Below are 21198 nucleotides of genomic sequence, written 5' to 3' on the forward strand. Positions count from 1 at the left end.
ATTACCCAATCAGTCCGCCGCAAGCAGTGCACGCGCACCCTATCGACCTCCGGGTTGAAAGCTGTGGGCCCATGGAACGCAGGTCCCAATGAGTGCAACCCGGCTGGCGCTGCAAGGGCACCAGGATGGTCCGTGCGGATCAACCACAGCTGCAACCTTAAAAACCCCGCAATCTTCTTCTGCCGAAGCTGGCCATCGTCTTGACTGAGTAGAGTGTAGTAGTAGTGAAGGAGGGAGTGCCTGGCTAGGGCTGCGAAAGTTCAGGATACACTTCACGCCGGCGTCGCGCGATTTTAGTGCACACCCGGGGAAGCCCATCCGAACGGTCGGGTTTCTATTCAGGGCTGCTCTACACATCTGAGTTTCTGAGCAGCGAGTAAGCCGTCAAACCAGGGGGCCCACCAACTACCCGCAAGAGCCGATCTGTCGTCATACCATACCATACCATACCCCTCAACTCTGTCACGCCGATGGCCACCGCAACCAAGAGCAGACGCAGAGGGGGAGAGACGAAGACTGGCTGGGTGCGGTCGGGCAAGAGTGGCTACGGGCTGGATTAGTCCAAGCCTGGAGGGGTTATAACCGAGGAAGGCCAGGAAATCAGAAAGCTATAGCTGTCGAGCTCTGGGTCGCCGGCGGCGGGCCACGGGTCGACATGGCCTTTGCAGAGGGGGCCAGGTGGGGGGAGGTAAGAGAGAAGAGGAAACGTGACGTTCAGGTTGCTGCTGTTTGCGGTATTCTACCAGGAGTGAAGCATGATTGGAAATGTAACAGGAGACGTAAGTCCAAGCGTGAATTTGATTTGATTTCGTATCGTTTCGTGTCGTGACGAACATGGTATAGGTAGGTGACAGTAAGTAGTACCTAGAGTGGGTGGTAGGTACACGAGATAAAAACAGCAACTCCAGGGGACATCAGGGAATAATAAAAGAATGACAGATAGGTATGATACAGGAGCAATATACACAGCAGAACTCCCCCAAAAAAGAATATACAGAATCGTAAATCAACAAGACACCGTAGCAAAGTCGTCCAGGGCGACAAATTCATCAAACCCAAACGGCTCCCGCTCCCCCAGGTGTGGGTGGGATGAATTGCCCAGGTCCAGCGCAAACTGGCTGAACTCGTTGAAGTCTGGATCTAGCTCCTCGTGCGAGACCATGATGCCATCGCCCTCCTGCTTGACAGGCTCCTGCGTCGCCACCGCCGTGGGAGACAGCGGCGTATTGGGCGTGGGACAGAAATCCGGTGTGGACTTGGTCTCTGCCGTGAAGGACTCGACCTTGGGCGAGCTGGCGCGCGAGCGAGCAGCAGCAATGTTTGTGCCCTGGGTCAGGAGGTGGAGGTTGCGGAAGTTGTTGTTGGGCTGGGACTTCCCACGCGAATGTCCGTGGGAGACCGATTCGGACACGACCATGGGCGGGGCGGACAGATGATGCTGCTGGGGTTGCTGCATAGGCAGTTCCGGCGCAGAGGCCAGTCGGTCTCTGAATTGCCGCATCTGGATTGCCTGTGCCGCGTCCGCGGGCATCTGGGCCTGTTGCATCATCTGCTGCTGCCACATCTGCACTGCTTGGTTGTCGGTGGGGGTCGGTCCCGGAGTGGGGATCTGTTGCTGCTGCTGTTGCTGCTGCGGCAGTGTCGGCCACGACGGTGGTACCTGACTGTTCCACGGCGTCTGTTGGCCCATGTATGCTGGGGTTGCCGCTGCACTGCTGCTGGCCATCATATTGGGATATGAGGCCTCAGAGCAGGCCATGTAAGACGACTCCGGGCTGGGGTCGAAGTTGCTGGCGGAGGGCGACAGCACGTAGCCATCGCCGGTCGAGAAGGGGGCCGAGTCCATGCCGTGCGGGAATGCCGTGGGCAGATTGGACAGGTCCAGGCTCAGCTTGCGGGAGCCGCTGTCAGTGGATGCTCGTGGCGCCAAGCTGGCTCGGCGACTGGCAATGGACGAGCCCTGAGATCCGGATCCATTCGCGCGAGCGGCGAACGCAGCGAGCAAATGGCGGTGGAATTGCTCTTCAATCTGCATGTTTTGGGCTTGCAGCATGCGGATGCGCTTCTCTTGATACCGCTCATCGACTTCTTCGTACATGGCCTCTTTCTCCACAATCTCCTTGGTGATGTGGAAGGCCTTGCCAGTGCGCTTCTTGTGCAGCATCGAGGCCCGGTTAGCGGACTCTAGCCGCGCATCCAGGCTACGATCTTTTCGCCGCGAAGCAGCAATGAAGGCTCTATCGATGGGGTCAGTGTCGGTCAACCTGGGAGATCTGATATATCACATACCTCTCCTGGTTCTCCTCCCGCGAGCGGGGGATGGGAGCGATATCTTGATCGAGATCCCGCGATGCCATCTTTTCAGATTATATTATGAAAAGGGTGGGCCAGGTGGGAGTGATGTGAAGCAAACTAGTATGGCCAATATATTCCGAGGAGGCCGGGGGGTGAGGGATGTTAAATAGAGCCAGACGTTTGGGGGGGTAGCCAAACGCATGTATGTTGGCGGGGCCCAATAGCTAGCTGTCAGGCCCTCCCAGCCCTCGTCAGAAAAGCTTGCAGGGAATCCATGGAACCCGGGCGATCATAGTTTGGGCCCCGAGAAAAGTCTCGTTCGGAGGTAAGCCATGGGTCTGGTAGTGGCTCCGCCGGTCCATCAGGGTCACGGCCAGTCCAGTCGATAGCGCCACGCCCTCCCCAAGCAAATTGGAGGTTGAACCAGTCAGCGCCGTCAATCTAGGCCCGGAATTCTTTCCCCGCTGATAGCAATGTGGGCGTTTACGGTGGGCAGCTCGAGGCGGTGGTGTTGAAGACAGCCGCTGCCATGTCAGGCTGCCGGCCGGGTCTAGACCTTAACAGCTTTCCCACAGTGGGGGGGACGATCGTGATGCTACTCCAGATTCCGATCGAACATGGCTGATCTTCTTCCTGAACCGTGCATGTCGTAGTGCACCCTGAACGTGCAGCCCAACACGAAGGAAAAATTAAAAGTCGCTCGTATTGGCCTCGGACAGTTCTGCCCCATGCAATTTAGCGCTCGAGGCATTCCGCCCGAAAGAGTAGTGCAAGTCACGTGAAAGTCCGGATACAGCAAGAATTACGAAATTTGATCACGCCGGAAATGGTTGGCTTTCAGAGCTTTCAGCGGATAAAACGGCCTCGGGTTGATTCGGCTGCCATATTTAATTTTTCATACTTTGCGGTGACTTGAGGTTCCGTAATTGGATAAATGCGTGGGTTGCGATATAGATCTAGCCTCCAATGAACCAGGCCACAGCCCAGGCTGGTAAACTGACGGTATACAGCCTACCGGGAGTAGATACGTCTCCTCAGAATATATTCACTTCTGCTCGCAAATTTGAGTGTAAAATTAGGTGTGTTCCTGCAGGACATCGTATGCACGGGCAATCTACCTGGTGGGTAGCTAGGGCAGTCGGGTGCGCACAATATTCGGAGAAACTTACCAACGGTAAATGTTCGGAAGACAAGGATGGCGCCCCAACCAAGACGAAAACTGCGAGCTTGTCCACAGAGTTTCCATACTAGTGGACGGCAATTTAGCCGCCGGGAGATCATCAGGGAAAGCCGAGGAGCTCGGCCCTACGGAGGACCGTGGCGTTTTGAAGCAGGCAGGTCTAGAAGACTGTCGGTAGATGTGAGGGGTCCTTGATAGAGCTTGACAGAAAAGCCACCGATCCCACTTATCTTATCAACGCCCCCACCGGCCGGCCGAGATCTAAACCCTGCAGGGCAGGTCGAGCATCACTCTCGCCACCCGCCATGCCTTGACTGGGCTCTTTCAGCTCTTGCGGTTGGGAGACGGAGACTCTTTTCTATTTGGCAATCTACAGGCTGGTGTGTGTCTGTCTGGATAGGTAATGGTAGAAGGTAGAGAGCAAGGAAGAAAAATAAAAATAAAATAAAATGGACACGGGTATACACAACTACATACTACCGACGACACTACGTACTTGCAAACGGTGTCCACGACAGCATTGTTTATTATCTTCAACAGGGATTCTAGCCCTGCACGGAATAACCTTCCGCGATCTGAGGGCTGGCTCCGATCCTGTACGAGATAAATCGAGCAACAGCCCGAACAGGAAATCCACCGGATCCACGGGTCGGTCATGGCCTCCATGGCTAACATTCCTCTTGGGGAAATCTACCAGTATTTGGTGCCAAGGGCGTCACCCGAGTCACCTGCCTCATTGCGTAGGGAAACTTAGTCAGGGCCTATTTTGCCTTTGGATCTGCTGCCCAGCAAGGGTGATCGACACCGGGTTCTACTGTGACGGGAAGATGTCGCTGGGGTAAATGTGGCGTGGTTCACGGCGACTCCGGGGAGGCTGCGCACTTGAAGAGGGGCTGTGGCTCGTATTCTGTCTTGTTCATCGGGGAGGAAATCTTGGCGCATTTCCATGGCGCTTTGTGCCCTGGGTGATAGCGGTTGAGTGTTGTCATTTGTTGCGTAGTAGAGTGAAAGGAGGAAGGTCCGAGTGAAGGGAGGAAGGTCCAAGCCAGCGACCAAGTGGATACGGAACAGAATCAATAGAAGGAAATACGTGGATGATTGAGGTGGCAATGGGAGAGAGAGAAAAGAGAAATCTTTATAGACAAATAACGGGCAGACGCTAAGATTTTCAAGGGTGAAACGGCGGGGAGAATGGGACATCGAGGGTTAGTGAAGGACGGATCCGCCAGAAACAGTCCTGCCACTTGAACCTGCCGAGGCGTGTCATAGCGAGTAAATGTCACAAGCAGAGAAGCATCTACGAAATACCCAGCGATGGCACCATTCCCTGTTCTTCGTGAGCCGAGGCTCCTACCTTGTACGACACCCGGAACCGAAGCTTCACCGAGTTTCCTTTCCCTGCATCGATACCATCCAGGAGCATATCCTGCTGCACACCATTCTGCTGCATAGCCGCGATGTCTCGGCCCGACTGCGGCCGCAGCTGTAGCGTGTATGACTAGAGACACAGTTAGACTAAACTCCATCAGAAGACACAAAAAATAGAACACTCACCTTCTCTACTGCAACTTGGAAATGCAGCTCGCTAATCGCTTGACTGGTCGTGTTGGAAAAGACAGCCGCGATCTGGATCTGACGTGGCTGTCCAGGCAGTCGTCGAACCGCAAAGTCGACGCGGAGTTGTGAGTTGAGAACCTGGACCTTGTTTGATGCGGGAAGCGCACTGCTTGGCGGTAGAGAGGATGCAAAATTCCACTCGTCATCTTCGGCCGCTGCCGCGGGCTGTTTGGCAGATTGCTGGTCCCCAACCAAGTCGAGCAGGGCGGAGGAGCCCGAAGCAGCGGGGGCCGCGGCGGCCGGTGCTGGGAAAGGGCTGGCTCCAGGCCGTGGGCTGGCAGAGATCAACGATGCAAATGGATCAGCCGCAGGTGGTGGAGTGGCCTGGGACGGAGGTTGGGGAGATGCACGGGGAGCAGGAGTGGACGATTGAGAGGTTGGTCGCGACGAGCCCATGCCTGCAAGGATATCGTAGTTAGGCTTGAACGCCGTCGGAGCCTGCTGGGGGGAGTCGCCGAGCTGGATGGGATCGATGGGATGTTCACTTGGAAAAAGGGTTAGTGACAATCTTCGACACAGACCAAGACAACTTACTGGATGGCCCTAGGGAGATTCCACCACCCGCCGCTGGAATCTGATCGTCCATCGAAAGGCCGAGGAGGTCGTTTTCTAACGAGCTACCGCCCTGGACTGCTTCCGCTGCATTTCCGTTCGAGCTGGGTTCAGGATCGAAATCGATCAGAGAGAGCTCATTGTTCGCATTCTTCGAGACCCCAGTCGTGGTACCCAGAGTGCCTTTGGGGATTTTTGATGCTGCATCCAAATCGCCCCTCTTGACCAGTTTGTACCGTTCGATAGTCCGGTGTATGCTGTCGTTGATCTCAAGGAGCTTGTGGACAGCCTCCGGGTCGTCCGATTCTTCCTCGCACATCTTTTGAATCTTGGGGTGCGCACTTTGTAAGGCATTCGCCAGCTCCTATTACCTGTCAGCGATGCCACATACGACTGTAAGTAGAACACTCCCACCTCGAAGACGTCGCCCTCGGGGATTCCCTCTCCGCTCTGCAGCATCTCCTCCAAAATCCTGGCCTTCTGTTGCACCTTGGACACCTCCTCCGCTGCCTTTGCTCGATAGTCGGTTTTGTGCCGGTTGTCGAAGCCCGCCATGACTTTCATCAGACGGTTTGCCTCCTGGAGGTCGGCGGGAGTGCCTCTCCGGATCAGCTCTTGGAGCTTGGCTGACTGTGCTTCCCGCTCTTCTTCCTCCATCTCCTCGGCCGAGCGTAGATTCTAGACAGGTCAGTGGTGGGACCGCACTAGCAGGTTCAAAGTGGTCCATACATCGCTCGGGTTCAGAACGGCAGCATCCTCCCGACGAACTTCCGGGAAAGCGTAGCCTTTATACAGCAAAAGCCGGTGCATATCCCTGATGAAGCCTAGGTCCTCCTTGTACCGCGACGTCTGGCAGATGGTCTGCCGCCATTCCTCGATCGACTCCAGGATGCGATGTTGCACCCTCGAGGGGCGCATGGGTGGCCGCTCGGGGAACCTCCGGACCAACTCATTTAGGAACTCTTTTGTGCCAATCTGGAGATGGAACGGGTATCCGCAGTTCTTGACGCAGATGTCGAGGAGCTAAAGGTGCCAGTTGTCAGCCTTGCCCCTCCCCGCTTGCCTTCGGAGAAAACGTACCGCTAACGCCAGTAATGCAACATTTTGGTTTCGGGAGTTGATGAGATGGACAATTTCGAACGCCGATTCTCGGGGCCTATCGAATGTGAATATGCGATTTTAGCGGGACAAATATGACAAGGTGCAGCTCACGCGTTGCTTTTCTTGGTGTTCACCAAGTCGGCGACCTCGAGGTTCAGGGCCAGATTAGGCTCGTAGTTCTGTGGATCACACGCATTGCCTATGAAAGGAACGAGGGAACATTCTTAGATTTGCCATTCCGGAGAGAAGCAGGCAACTCACGAATTGCACGCTGCAGCGGGGTCAGTCCTGGCTCAGCGAAAGGACCGAAGCGGTCCCTTGCCGCCATGCGTGCTGAAGTGGCCTCCAGGATGGCGACAGGAAAGGACAGACAACAAGGAAAATAAAAGAAAAGGCAAGGGAAAGAAAAGCGGCGCTGATAGTACAAGGGCAGATGTCGAGTGAACCAAAACGTGTCGAAAGGCTGCGAAGCTGAAGGCGGAGAGTGATGGAACTAGTCGCGCACGTGTGGCGCCCGCCGCATTTTCTGTTCTCAACACCTACTACGACCCATCATCATCACCATCCGCCATGGTCCGACACAAAAAAGACAACTTTGCGCGAGGAGGCAAGAAATTCTCCAATCCGCGTCCCAAAGTGCCCCGGGATGGTGAGCAGGAATCCTCGCGCCCAGTGTACAAGGCGGCCTGCTGGGACATGGGCCATTGTGACCCGAAGCGATGCTCTGGAAAGAAATTGATGAAGCTGGGTCTGATGCGAGAGCTTCATATTGGCCAGCGGTCTCCTGGCGTGGTCGTCTCGTACGTTGATTCCACATTGTGTCCTCCCTGTCGATGTATTCTAACAAGTCCGTGACCACCAGCCCGAATGCAAAACGAGTCATATCCCCCGCCGATCGCGAAATCATGGAACAGCATGGTGCAGCAGTGGTGGAATGCTCCTGGGTACGAGTCAAGGAAGTGCCATGGTCGCGGATTGGTGGGAAATGTGAACGACTGTGTATGTTCTTTGACGCCTGCGCATCAACAACAATGCTGACTCGCTGCAGTGCCCTATCTGATCGCTGCTAATACTGTCAACTACGGAAAACCATGGCGACTGAACTGTGTTGAGGCGTTGGCCGCCTGTTTCTACATCTGTGGTCACGCAGACTGGGCCAAAGACGTCTTGAAGAACTTCCGGTACGGCGAGGCTTTCCTCGATATCAATTCGGAACTCCTGAACCGCTACGCCGCCTGCGAAACAGAAGATGATGTCAAAAGGACGGAGGAGGAATGGCTCGCCAAGATCGAACGGGAATACGAGGACAGTCGTGTAGAGGGGGCTGATGATATGTGGACTGTCGGGAATACCAATCGCAGACCAGCGGAGAAAGACTCGGACGGAGAAGAGGATGGTAGCGAAGATGAAGGCAGTGGCGATAACGAAGATGAGGATGAGGATGAGGATGAGGATGATGCCGACAAGGATCCCTTTGCGATCTCCGACGATTCTGAGGACGAAGAACAGATGGCGGAGATTCGCCGCAAGATTCTTAGTTCCAAAGCATTCCAGAATCCGTCTCAGTCGGATAAACAACAGCCGGAAAAGATTGCGCCGCCTGAACCCTTGTACGTTGATTCGGATGCCGAATCTGGATCTGCAGGCAGTGAAGACGAGGCATTTGATAACATCATCAACGCGACCACGGTCACTGACCGCACCGGCATCAAAGCAATCCAGCAACGGAGGGGCAAAGAAACTGTATCTGCTTCATTTTCGCGGACCGAGATATCCGCGCCCAAGAGGTGGTGAGCGTCATTGGCAGACCCGGATGTTCGCACATCCGGAGACATTACCGGGCCGGCTTTTCTGTTGAAAATATAGTCAGGCATGCTTCCAACATTACAGTCCAGAATAGTTCAGCAGAGCACTCAACCACAAGAGCGAACGCCCAGCTGCCTTTCGACCCAGTTTTCTGTTTACAACAACGCTCACTGCGTCTTGGAGCGAACAATGCCAAAGCATGATCTTCACGTCCCTTGTGCCTGACAGCCCTGTCTCAACAACATCCTCCTGATATCCTTTGTGATATCGTCGACACCGTGGGCAATCTGTCGTCCAATGTCTCGGCGACGAATAACTCGATGGGTGTGGCAGAGGAGCGGAACAGATGTGGGTTGGGGTTGGTTTAAGTGGGCAGTGTCAGGGATGTATGGGCCGATGGTATCATGACCAATCGGAGCTGAGGCATGTCTAGAGACACCAGGGCGGGTTGAAAGGTGCTCTATGAAGTATTACCTGGACAAGGGATGTGCTTCGTCAATGCGGCCACTCGGTGACGACAGTCAAGGGTTTGATATTTTCCGAACCAACACCGTCTATATGGATAAAGCCACGAACCCAGAGCGTGTTTTCTACACTATTGAACTTTCCCCCTCGAATCCACCGGCCAAATCTCCTCAATGACACCCCCCCGATAAGCATAATAGAAGTCATGCAGATTGACCGTCGGATCAATATGACTCGGAATCATCTCCACGCGATCCCCAACGTTCAGATCCGGGGTCCCCTCCTCCCAACTCAGCGAACCATGCTCATCCCCCAGTACCCCATACGCATACCGGGAATCCTTGCACTCCGCCAACCCACTATCAGTAGTCAAGGACTTGAGTCCGCTGTCGATCGTCACGCACCGCGGGCCCTGCTTGCTGATCACAGTCGACAAGATGGTCAGACTGTTCGAGTAGAACGTGCCCACGGCATTCCGGTAGTCCGTGTCCATGAAGATGAACGATCCCGGCTGCAGCTCCGTCACGCCGGGCACGGTGGCGCAGAACTCGGCCGTGCCTGTACCTCCCGTCGTCACGACTTGGATGTCACATCCTTCTTTCCGCAGCGCCTCCGCCGTCTCGGTGAGGATTTTCATAGACGCCAGACACTGCGCCTTGCGGTCGTCGTAGTCATGCAGGTGCTGCAAATGGCCCTCGTACCCTTGCACACCAATCAGCCTGAGGTGCTTCAACCCGCTCACATGTCTCGCCAGGGCCACAGCCGGCGCACCAGGCTGAACGCCCGTGCGATGAAGTCCGACATCCAGATCAATCAGCACAGAAATCGGCTCCTCAATCCCCTCCCGCGCGAGCGCATCATTGATCGCGCTCGCCCCAACCTCGCTATCAACCACTGTCCTGATGCTGCGGTGCTTGCGAAACAGCTCTACCAGCCGCTTCACCTTCGCGGGACCCACGATCTCGCACGTAATCAGCAGGTCGTCAAACCCCGTCGCGGCAATGACTTCCGCCTCGCTCACTTTCGCCACGCAGACACCCTTTGCGCCTGCGGCATTCATCTTCCGCGCGAGGATCGCGCTCTTGGTTGTTTTGAGATGCGGGCGGATGTTCAGACCCGTTGGGAGGAGCTTGCCCATTAGTTTCTTGAGATTGGCGTCGACGAGATCGAGGTCTGCGATCATTGAGGGAGTATCGATGGTGTCGATTCTGTCACCGACTTTGGGGGGATCCATTTTGGGCGGCTGACGGTGGTGGTGGTGTTTGGGTGGTGGTTTGGAGGGGTTGGTGTTCTTGGGGTTTGGGCGTGAGATGCAGAGGCGGGTGGGATGTGGGCTTGTCTTATATTTTGACACGCAAGGGGGGTCTTGGTTGAGATCGACGGGTGCCCTAGACTGCTTGTAGATGTGTCTGTTCCGGATTCCATGGGTTGGAGGGTCTTGGGGGTGGATTCCCCCACGTCTAGAGTGGGATGCAATACAGTCCCCCCACACTAGAGGGAAGAATGCCGTCGTAGATCGAGAGGGTTAGCAGGGGGTGTAGATATAGTTGCACAGCATCAGATTTCTACAATATCGTACGATTGGTGGCAACAATCTCGACCAAGACCAACCAATCAACAAAAGAAACGGACTTTGTACAGGAAGATAGTCGATATTAATATACACTGGCCAGCAGTTGACACTCAACATGTATCCCTCTAACCTAATCGCAGGCGTCCAGGCACAGCCCGGCCACCAAACAGTCTGTTGACACCGCCTTCTTCGGTAGTGGTATTGTCGCCGGACATCCAGCGCGGGAGTCGGAGTTGATCTCTTTGCAGCCACTGGGGCGTGTTGGTAGTCTCAAAGGTATTACGAACGCGGTGGGCGAAGGACTGGAAGAAGTTCTCGTCCTCTTCTTCACCGTCAATAACCGTGGGAGCAGCGACCGTTCGTCGGGCCGGTTCGGACGACTCAGACTGGGGGACGCGCAGCCGCGACGAGGACGAGCCGCGAGAGCCTCCAGGGCTCAAGTCGGACGCCCAGGTCGAGCGGGTGCCGCGGGAGGAGACGGCTAGAGAGCCGAATCCATTCAGCTCGCGGTCGATCAGATCCCGCCCCTCGCGCCAGCCGCCCAGACCATACCCGGACGGGTTGTTCTCTACATCGTGGAGCTCTTCGTCTTCGGCGAGAGCGAACCCGAAGATGTTCTTGATGCGGCCATACCAGTTGAAGAATGTCCCGCACACAGGCAAGAGAATTAACATGGGGAAAATAAAGTCGAATCCTTTGCCGAGGCGCGTCAGGTTGATCAGTCTGCCGAGGAACTCGTAAAAGGTCGTTTTCGCGCGGAAGTCTTTCGGCAAGAAAGTTAAAAAGTTGTAGGCGATCGGGACGGTAAGCCGAGCCACCAGACTCGCATACCAGCATGCACTTTCGCCGTAGGTATTGCGGCGGACAAGGGCCCGGTTGCCCCAAACCTTGGCATCGTTGACACCCACCAAGGCCGCGGAGCACATGTACAACAGCCAGGCAGACGCAGTCACCTGCCCGCCAAAGCCAACGGGTTTCGGATCCTTCCAGTTCGGCACAATAGTCAAGCTGATGATGGATATTTGAGGTGCCACAGACTTGATCAGTTCAGACCAGATAATGCAGACAGATGCACCAGCGAAGACCGCCCCAAATACCAACCTGACCGTAGGAATGACGTTCGAGTAGACTTGGTACCGCATGTAGGGTGTTAGAAGCTTGACTCGGGGGAAGGACGACCGACGGCTCGAGGGACCGAAATCGAGTTTCTTGGAGGCAGCCGAGTTGATGATGGCCTGCAAGTCGGCCGCAGTCTGGACGAGGCGATCCCATTCATCCACAAACCGAGCCTTCATGTGTCGAGCACGCTGTAGACGGCGAGTCAAATCGGCCAGATAGCGCTCGGTAATGACCGAGGGAACCGTGCTGGCCGTGTCCGGGGACTCGAGAATCGGGGCCCGCACGTCCGATGCACCAGCGCCTTCCCCGAGTTCTTCGATCCACTCTTGGAAGTCGCGCGCAGTGCCCGTTTTGCGCTGCTGTAACTGGTTGACTTGCGATTCCAGGCTTTCCAACTCATTGACCGCGTCCATCAGGCGATCGTGCACCTTGGGCGCATGGGCCTGGATCCTCCGCAAACGACCGCTCACATTGGCGTTGCGGAAGAGATTGCGCGGGATAGACACCAAGCCGTGGCCCATGAGGTAGATGGCGAGCACGAGACCCCAGACGTATGCCAGTGCCATGACCAGACCTTTGATGGAGAGAAAATCGAACCCAACCTGGATCGAGACGTAAATCAGCCCCACCGTCGCACAGCAGAGGACGATCAATTGGTATCGGGCATTTTGTCGAAGGGAGTAGATGATACGGGCCCTGGGTTCGCGATAGCCCGAGTCGACGTACTCGCCGAGGAGCGGAAGGATCACCCTACGAAGAATTAGTGGCCGAGACATCACAGTAGAGAACAGCGGCATACTCACCAGGTCAGGACGAAGATTAGCCAATAGGCGATCCGCCAGCATACCAGAACCATGCGATCTGGCAGCCAGATCGCCTTGGGGCCAGAACCATCGCGCGAACTTGATGCAAGATCGATGGGGACAAGGAGCACGACGCTGGCGGGGAGGGCGAGCGCGAGAAATATGGGAAGGATAAGATAGGCGGGAGTAGCGCGCAGCGTTAAGAAGCGTCGCAGCAGCAGCAGTACCAGGGCGGAGATGGAGAAGAGGGCGAAGGTGAAGAAGATGTTGGAGCCCACCGAGATGGGCGAGACCGAGACGGAGAACATGGTGAGTGAGAGAGCGTCGGGGGGAAAGAGTGGCAAGGGTGGAGATAAATCAGTGTAGCATGGCGGAGCGACTAAACATTCACCGTGGTAGTGGTCAACGCGGGTGGTGACGATGGGAAGGACCGAGGCGACGAGGGTTTGACGAGGGAGAGGGAGTTGGGAAGAAGAACAAGGCTGACTACGAAATGGACGCCAGGCACCGGCTTAGTGACGGCGGGTGGGGACCGGCGCCGCATTCAGCTCCCTGTCGTTTGACCACTAACTAACTATAGGGACAAGTCCACCGTCCCTTAGTCCTACAAAACAAGCAGAACGATTTTCTCGTAGCTCATCATCATCCTCCGAATAATCGGGGATAGTGCCTGCACCCTGATCGCCCTCGCAGCTGGAGCCTCTCAAGGGGTATGACGACGCTTGTCTTGCTTTGTCTCTCTCTCTCGGTAGACTCATTTTCCGTGTAACGGCCAGAGCCTCGTGACTACGGCCATCATCCTCGTTTCCCCGTTTCTCTCTTGTCGAACTTACTGCCCCCAATAATCCCACCACCACCACCACCATCATCATGATTTAATCCCCCAACCGATTATTATTCCCCGGGGCCAGTGCATTCATTCGTCGACCGCTTTCCACCCCCCGACCCTCAGGCCTCTTCTTATCTGTGCACCCGCACTGAAACACCCGCATCTCGTGTTTCTCTCTTCCCCAGCCATCTCCCCTCGTCCTCGTTCTTCTGGCTTCTCTTTCTGCAGCAACCAGGTGCGACTTAGAAAGCTGCAGCATCCCTGTCACAGATCCCTATCCACCCTAGGACTCGCGCGCCCGGCCCTCTCATTCGCCGCACGCCACACCCTAGGCGTTGGCCAGCGACCTGCAGCCAATCGACTCTCGCTGCCCGAACGCCTTGCTTTCCCGCGCGGTCGCTCGTTGCTCCTCCACCCTCCTGTCCTCCGGTCAAGGCGATCCATCCCCACCCTCCCTGATCGACTCGAAATCACCACGGTCCACCCCGATACGCCCTTCCTTTCTCTTTTCTGTTTTTCTTCCCACGCCGATCTGCGACTTCCTTTCCTTCTCGATATCGTCGCGTCCTGACAACTTGGCGAATGCTGACCGACACCGAACCTCTTCGCGGATTGCTCCCTGATCCCCGTTAATGGGGCTCCTGCCATGAATCCCGCCAACTTCAATGCGGGCGGCGGCGTGCCGGCTGGCATGGTTAAACCAGGCCAGGTGCCGCCGCCGAAGCCTGAGAGCTCGCAGGTGATCATGAATCATGTCGCCCAGGCGCTGCACAACCAGGGAACGTGGACGGGTTGGAAGGCCGAAGTCCCGATCAAGGTCCGCGCGATGAACGTGTACCAGATGTGAGTTTGCCTTCGAGGAAAGCTTCCGCTTGTCCCTGACTCTTTCTAGGATTACCTCCCTCCGCCTGATCCAACCCCGTATCGACCTCCAGTCAGCGGCGCAGGCTGCACTGAGCTTCGAGCACAAGGCGTTCCAGAAAGCCGCTGAGAAGGTTGGTCATGATGACATCCCTTGTTGAGTGCTTTGCTAAGACAAAGGTACTAGGTGGACTACGATCACGAATGCACCGAAAAGCTCCTTCATATCAAAGACACTCGACAACGACAAGCCGCGGTCGCGTACCAAAGTGGGATGATGCCCCAAGGGGGAAATGTGCCCAACCAGAACCAGGGCAATTTCCAACAGCAGCAGATGAACCAGACCCTCCAAGCGTCTCCTATACCGGGCCAACAGAATTTGATGATGGGCATGAACAACATGAGCCAGCAGGCCGCGATGCAACAGCGGCAGCAACAACAGACCGCGATGATGCAGCAGCAACAGCGGGCGCAGCAGCGCCCAAATGGCGGCGTTCCACTCCCCGATGATCTCAACACGCTCTCGGCCCAAGAATTCGAGCACGTCTCTCGCATGGCAAATCAGATGCTGGCCAAGACCTCCCCGGAGGACATGGAGAAGATCAAGTTAAACCTCTCCAACATGACTCCGGAGCAGCGGCAGTATCTCGCTCGAAAGCAAATGGACCCAATGACCTATTTCTTCCGCTCCCAAGCCCTGAATCAACTGAGGAGACATCGCCGCCAACGGATGGAAATGGGCCGAGATCCTAATAATCCTAATAACCCTGCAATGATGGCTAACGATCCGATGATGAACCCTCAGCAGCGCCAAATGTTCCAGAACATGATGAACCTTCAGCGCAACTCGGCGTTCCCGGGAAACCAGGGTCAAAGTCAAGGGCAGGGTGTCGACTCGTTCATTGGCAATGTGGAGAATATACAGGGACAGCAGGCGGATGGTTTGCGCTCACAGGAAGCTGGTCAGCTCGTGGTGCCCGCTAGTTCGACTCAGATCAGTCAGGCACCCTTCCCGAACAATCAAAACATGTTTCCGCAACAGCAGCAGCAGCAGCAACAGCAGCAACAACAGCAGCAACAACAGCAACAACAGCAGCAACAACAGCAGCAACAGCAGCAACAGCAACAACAACAACAGCAACAACAGCAGCAGCAGCAGCAGCAGCAGCAAAACATGAACAATCCCCAGTTCCTTGCCCAGCAGCACCTGCAGGGTGGCGCCAATGTTCCCCAGGATCGAGCACAGTATCAGGCTCAGGCCCAGGCTCAGGCACGCGCCCAAGCTCAGAAAATGGCCATGTCGGGGCAGAATGCTCCCCAGGCACAGTCACAGCTCCCACAGCAAAGCCCTGTCATGCCGATGCTGAATCAACCTATGGCTCCGGGCCAGATCTCTCCAAGCGGTCAGATGCCCTCTCAAGCTCGACCTCCTTCTCGACCTCAACAACCGGGCATGCAGAATCGGCCGCAAATCCCCCCCGGTCTTCCGCCGCAGGTTCAGGAACAACTTTCTCAGATGTCAAATGAGCAACTGAATAATTTCTTGATGAACCAGCGACGTGTCGCGATGGCGAACAATATGGCTCGAGCGAATGCCGCTCAGCAGAACATGGGTCAACAGCCAGGCCAGGGCCAACCGATGATGAACGGCCAGATGGGTAACAATCCCAGAATGCAGGGATCCATGAATATGCCGCAGGGAATGAACCCGGCCCAGGGCCAGCAACTGTCGGCACAACAGAGACAGCAGCAGCAACGCCAGAGTGAGTTCTACAAGCTCCAGCTGCTACGTCAACACAACAATGGTGCGGAGATGAGCCCCGAACAGGCAAAGGATATGGATCGCACGTATTTTCCGCCATCCATTTTGAACAACACTCAAGCACCAGTTCCGAAACACATCAAGACTTGGGGACAATTGAAGCAATGGGTCGCTTCGAACCCACAGGCGGCCAACGGCGTGGATCTGCCCAAGCTGATGATGTTTCAGAAACTTCACCTCGCCCAGATTGTCAATGCTCGGACGAAAGACCCTAATGCTCAGGTACCAGCGAATGGTTTCCAGGGCCAACCTGGCCAGATGCCGAACGCTACGGGGTTCCCACCTGGTCAGCCACAACCGCCCGTTAATGTACCTCCGATGCGGCCAATTACCGCTCAAGAAATTCAGATGGCTCGCCAGAAATTGGGACCGCAAGCCGCCAGTTTTACCGATGCGCAGATCCGTGAATTACTGCACCGGAATCGCCAAAAGCATCTTATGCAGGCGGCGCAGGCCCGAGCTGCTCAACTTGATGGGAGTATGCCGCAGACTCAAGCTGTTCCGCAGCCCCCGATCTCCGCACCGCAAGCCACGCCGCAAACCAAACCACCGAATGTTCCGCCGCAGCCTCAACCGGCTCCTAGTGGCCCGCAAGTATCAAATGCGAAGGGCCAGGCGGCAACGACTAAGAAGGCAGCCGCGAAAACAAACGCGAAAAAGAGGGCTCATGCAGATGATACTGCCGACACAACCCCTCAACAGCCTCAGCCTGCGGCCGCCCCGCTTGCACAGCCGACTGGACCTCCCAAACCGAACATGCCTTTGACGCGTGAACAGCTTGCGGCTATGACCCCCCAGCAGCGGGCACAGGTTGAGGCCCATTTACGGAAACAGCAGAGTCAGGCACGCGGTCCAATTCCCAGCAGGGCGGCTGCGGAAGACGCTTGGAACAACAACTTGCCTCCGAAGGTTATGGAGGTCTACAACGAAATCTCGAAGAACGCACCGGCTACGCAGCCTATCGCTGTTTCTCCAGAACAGAAAGCTGCCATGGGCCAGCAGCTGCGTGATTCCTTGGACGTGCTGGGTAGATTGGATACTTTGGTGCAATGGTTTGCAAAGATGCCGGGCCAGGAGAAGAACGTCCGGAATCTGCTTGCCATGGTATGTTCTTTCCTCCTCGATAGTACATTATTTGACTAACTAGTTTTAGCGCATCCAACTCATGCGACAATTTAAACCCTCTCAGGACTGGGTGGTTAATGATCAGTTTACCGTCACTCCGGATTATGTGTCTGGTGCGGTCCTTTTCATTCGAAAACTGTTCCATGCGATGATTGCCCGCGTCAGCCAGCAGCAGAAAAACGCCTCCCAGGCTCCTGCCACCACTGCGCAAAATGCGCAAGCAAACATGCCTGCGTTAAACGCAAGTAACTTGCAGCAACTGCAGCAACAGGAAGAAGCTCTCCAGCGTGCTCGACGTGCCTCAAGCCAGTCGGGCGCTGTTGCGCCTGCGCCTTTTGGAGCCCCATCTCCCCAGGGAGTTCCTCATGCCTACGGACCGGGCGGACTCTCCCAGGAAAAGCTCAAGCTGCCCCCGCCCAAGAAGAGAAAGCAATCGCAGGGCGGTCCCAGTGCCTCACCTATTCAAAATGTCAGCGCGCCGCCGGCCGCCGGCGCGAAATACCAAAAGGCAGTTGCGGAGGCCAAGTCCACGGCCGCAGCCCTCGCGGGTGCTTTCAAGTGCAGTGTGCCGGAGTGTCAACACCACTTCCAGGGCTTCGCCACTCAGGCTGCTCTGGACAAGCATATTGAGGATATCCACTTGCCCGAGGTGGAGAATATTGACGACCCTCTTCAGTTTGCTCTCGACAGCTTCGCAATTGGCCTCGAGACCAAGACAGACATAGGCCAGCCGGGGACCACCGTTGGCCCTGCCGTAGCCACCAGCAAGGCTATGGCTTCTCCGGCGAAGCAGGGGATCGCTACTCCCGTGACTGTCAGCACTACACCACTTGCCCGCGTCGCGAGCCAAATGGGCGTAAAGCCCTCTCCTGCCGTCTCTGCCCAGCAGCTCACTCCGCGCCAGCCGCCTGGCAAGACTCTTGGTCCTTCCCCTGCGAAACCGTCGCCTAGCAAAGATGAGAAGAAAGAGCCCGAGGCCGAAGCCAAAGATCTGTGGGCGGATTCTGCCATTTCCCTGGAAACGCTCCACGATACTTTCTCCAATTTCCAGAGTACGACGCTACCTAGCCTGGGCTACGATCCGTTTGAGGAGTTCCTGAATGCAGAGATGTTCTCGAAGGACCAGGAAGAAGATACCCCAGACTCTTGGGATATCAACCTGGCGACTCTGACTCCTCCGGAAGGCGGCGAACCCAAGGAGCCGCTGATTCTAAGTGGTTTCGATGGGACATGGGACGACGCTGCTATCGAGGCGACCGCGGCGTGGATGGATATCCCGGAAGAGATCCAGAATAATGACGATGATGGGATCAAAGGTGTGCGGATTGATTGGGATCTTCTGGAACGGCAGAAGAAGGAGATGATGAATCTTGACAACAGCGGTATCACCATCCCCGCCATATAATGGTGATGCTCCTACGTGATGAACATGGGTTGGTGTCACGAATGATACCATTTGTTTTTTCCTGTTCTATTTTTTGCTTTGCTTTCTGTTCAGCGGGCTTTTTATTTGGTTTGATCCCGGCGTACATACGGACGGATGTTTCTCAGGAGCGATGCGTGTACATGTCCCACGGGACTGCTTTTTTTTTATGGTCTACTAGCTGTTTGTCTCCGTTTTGCCCCTGCGGATCGAGGACGAGCGATGGCGTTCTGGAAGGAAAAAAACACGCGGACAGCGATTTCGTTCTCGACCGCCTGGAGGTGTCCGACCAATCTAATGCCAGAGTTTTGATTTGTTTGTTATCCTTGTCCCTCAATGGAGGACAGACAGCCTTGGTAGTACGGGTTGTCGATGCCTCATAGATCGACCCACTGGAATGCGGGCAGATAGATGGGTCAGATGATGTTATCACGCCGATAAGCTTCTCGCTTTGTCCGCCTCCCGAACGGGCGCTCAATAGCTGGCCTTCCTCTCTCCTCTCCCTTCTTCTCTCCCTCCACATCTCCCTCCTTTCCCCTAGGAGCTGTATTCATCCATCTTTTCCTCTTCAGCCCGTCCGCCGGGGCCTATCTGTAACCATGGCGAATGGCGCCGTCATCCCCTTCTTGGTCACGATGATGCTCGTGACCGGGGTCTGCAACACCATTCTGAACAAATACCAGGTTTGCAGCCCTGCTTCTCGCTTTGATGATCAGCTTTGACGGAACGGTTGGTCTAGGATATGCAATGTGTCCGGAACTGCGACTCTTCCAATCCCAAAGAGTGGAAGCTGTTCGAGCAGCCAGTGATCCAGACGTAGGTGATCACCCGCCATCTCCGCATCGGACTATCCTGACACCAAGGGAATAAATAGAGTACAAATGTTCATTGGAGAAATGGGCTGCTGGCTCGTCCTAGGCCTATCCATCCTCTACAAACGATACGTCTCGCCGCGCTTCTCTCGCGAACCTTCCCCGCTCCTCGCGGGCGGATACCACCCCGTCAACGGCGATGACGAACACTTCGAAGATGAAGAGGAGGAGGACCAGGTCCTCGAAGGTCCCGGAGCTTCGAGGAATCCTATCAACAAACCCGCCACCGAAGATGACACCCGCATCCCCTTGCGCGGATCGAAGATCTTCCTCCTCGCCGCGCCAGCCTGCTGCGATATCGCCGGCACGACGCTCATGAACGTGGGCCTCCTCTTCGTAGCCGCTAGTATCTACCAAATGACACGCGGCGCACTAGTTCTCTTCGTGGGGCTGTTCAGCGTGCTCTTCCTCCGCCGCAGACTCTTCTTCTATCAATGGAGCGCGCTCTTCATCGTCGTGCTGGGCGTCGCGGTCGTTGGACTATCAGGTGCTCTCTTCGCCGGCCAGCCCGATCACGATATCCAGCAGGATGAAGATGGTGTTCTCACTATAACCGCCTCGCGGGTGCTGATGCATGCCCGCAATGCCGTCGACGCCCAGCTCGCCGTCCAGACCATCGTCGGCGTGCTCCTCATCGCCGCGGCCCAGATCTTCACGGCTTCGCAGTTCGTATCGGAGGAGTGGATCCTGGAGAAATATGCTATGGATCCCATTCAGGTCGTTGGTTGGGAAGGTATCTTCGGTTTCACGGTCACTGTCGTCGCGATGGTTATCCTGTATCTGGTCGTTGGACGGACAGAGGCCGGACAATACGGATACTTCGATATGCGAGAGGGCTGGCGCGAAGTCTTCAGCAACCGTGCCATTGCAGGGTCCAGCCTTCTTATCATGATCAGCATTGGGTATGTTCCTCCCTCCCTCCTTTCTTGGCCACACAGCATATTAATGAATCGCAGCGGCTTCAACTTCTTCGGCCTCTCTGTAACCCGCTCCGTGAGCGCCACATCGCGTAGCACAATCGACACTTGCCGCACGCTCTTCATCTGGCTCGTATCGCTAGGTCTAGGCTGGGAGACCTTCAAGTGGTTGCAGGTCGTCGGCTTCGCGCTACTCGTTTACGGCACGTTCTTGTTCAATGATATCGTGCGCCCGCCGCTCAGGGCGTGTTTGCCCCGTGCTAGGGAAAGCGAGGTCATTCTTCCTGCTGATGAGAGGTTTGATCATCTTGAGCCGCCGCCATCTTATTACTCCGAGGCGCGGACGGATTGATCGTTGCATGATCTAAGTCTGGGGTTTATATACGTATTTCATTGATTATTATTTTTTCGCTTTTTGGCCTTGATGAGGGCTATTGGACATGTCATGCATCACCCCTACCTAATAGACATAGAGGCCAAATGCAAGCTACAAAGCCCTTTCAACAAAACGGCACTGAAGAAAGTATAGCAACCAAAACCGCCACCACACCAAAAGCGTAGCTTCCTGCAGTCAATGCAGCTTGGAAACCTTGCCCAACTCGCACCATGCCACAATAAAGAAGACACACTTGCCTGCGCTAAGCGCTCTCATCTTGCTACCGAAGCATGTACAAGAAAGAAAAATAAAACCCTCCCTTCCCTTTTTGAGCCAAGAGAGAAAAAAGGAAAAACAAACCGAACGACGATAAGATAGGATCTAGAGTGGGTGGAATGTGTATGTGGGATTGCGGACGAAAAGGTATAGAAAGAGAGTTTGGGATAAATTAAAACAGGCAGA

General features: G+C 55.5%; 8 protein-coding genes across 8 annotated transcripts; 3 read left to right on the forward strand and 5 right to left on the reverse strand.

Moving 5' to 3' along the window:
• Positions 1–1006: 1006 nt before the first annotated feature.
• N7510_001951 (uncharacterized protein) lies at positions 1007–2357 on the reverse strand (the record flags this gene model as incomplete). Its single annotated transcript, XM_056973878.1, has 2 exons — positions 1007–2237; positions 2290–2357. 2 exons carry the CDS (start codon positions 2355–2357, stop codon positions 1007–1009), a joined length of 1299 nt encoding a protein of 432 aa, XP_056838995.1.
• Positions 2358–2778: 421 nt separating this feature from the next.
• On the reverse strand, positions 2779–3996 carry N7510_001952 (uncharacterized protein; the record flags this gene model as incomplete). The annotated part of the gene is made up of 2 exons (XM_056973879.1): positions 2779–3005; positions 3972–3996. The coding sequence occupies 2 exons, from the start codon at positions 3994–3996 to the stop codon at positions 2779–2781; spliced, it is 252 nt and encodes an 83-aa protein (XP_056838996.1).
• Positions 3997–4772: 776 nt separating this feature from the next.
• On the reverse strand, positions 4773–7073 carry N7510_001953 (VHS domain protein; the record flags this gene model as incomplete). Its single annotated transcript, XM_056973880.1, has 8 exons — positions 4773–4973; positions 5030–5576; positions 5614–6008; positions 6059–6322; positions 6374–6667; positions 6725–6800; positions 6857–6944; positions 7007–7073. The coding sequence occupies 8 exons, from the start codon at positions 7071–7073 to the stop codon at positions 4773–4775; spliced, it is 1932 nt and encodes a 643-aa protein (XP_056838997.1).
• Positions 7074–7315: 242 nt separating this feature from the next.
• Positions 7316–8539, forward strand: N7510_001954 (ribosome biogenesis TSR3 family protein; the record flags this gene model as incomplete). Its single annotated transcript, XM_056973881.1, has 3 exons — positions 7316–7545; positions 7608–7744; positions 7794–8539. 3 exons carry the CDS (start codon positions 7316–7318, stop codon positions 8537–8539), a joined length of 1113 nt encoding a protein of 370 aa, XP_056838998.1.
• A 607-nt stretch (positions 8540–9146) lies between these two features.
• Positions 9147–10250, reverse strand: N7510_001955 (DSD1 family PLP-dependent enzyme; the record flags this gene model as incomplete). The annotated part of the gene is made up of 1 exon (XM_056973882.1): positions 9147–10250. One exon carries the CDS (start codon positions 10248–10250, stop codon positions 9147–9149), a length of 1104 nt encoding a protein of 367 aa, XP_056838999.1.
• A 464-nt stretch (positions 10251–10714) lies between these two features.
• N7510_001956 (LMBR1 domain-containing protein) lies at positions 10715–12819 on the reverse strand (the record flags this gene model as incomplete). Its single annotated transcript, XM_056973883.1, has 2 exons — positions 10715–12458; positions 12512–12819. The coding sequence occupies 2 exons, from the start codon at positions 12817–12819 to the stop codon at positions 10715–10717; spliced, it is 2052 nt and encodes a 683-aa protein (XP_056839000.1).
• A 1167-nt stretch (positions 12820–13986) lies between these two features.
• N7510_001957 (uncharacterized protein) lies at positions 13987–18553 on the forward strand (the record flags this gene model as incomplete). The annotated part of the gene is made up of 4 exons (XM_056973884.1): positions 13987–14183; positions 14233–14335; positions 14389–17127; positions 17177–18553. The coding sequence occupies 4 exons, from the start codon at positions 13987–13989 to the stop codon at positions 18551–18553; spliced, it is 4416 nt and encodes a 1471-aa protein (XP_056839001.1).
• A 617-nt stretch (positions 18554–19170) lies between these two features.
• N7510_001958 (putative nucleotide-sugar transporter) lies at positions 19171–20712 on the forward strand (the record flags this gene model as incomplete). Its single annotated transcript, XM_056973885.1, has 4 exons — positions 19171–19254; positions 19311–19387; positions 19446–20345; positions 20400–20712. 4 exons carry the CDS (start codon positions 19171–19173, stop codon positions 20710–20712), a joined length of 1374 nt encoding a protein of 457 aa, XP_056839002.1.
• Between the last annotated feature and the right edge of the window lie 486 nt (positions 20713–21198).

The sequence above is a fragment of the Penicillium lagena genome (assembly GCF_028827675.1).
Source record: "Penicillium lagena strain IBT 129212 chromosome Unknown utg000001l_segment0_segment0, whole genome shotgun sequence".
Classification (NCBI taxonomy): Eukaryota; Fungi; Ascomycota; class Eurotiomycetes; order Eurotiales; family Aspergillaceae; genus Penicillium; species Penicillium lagena.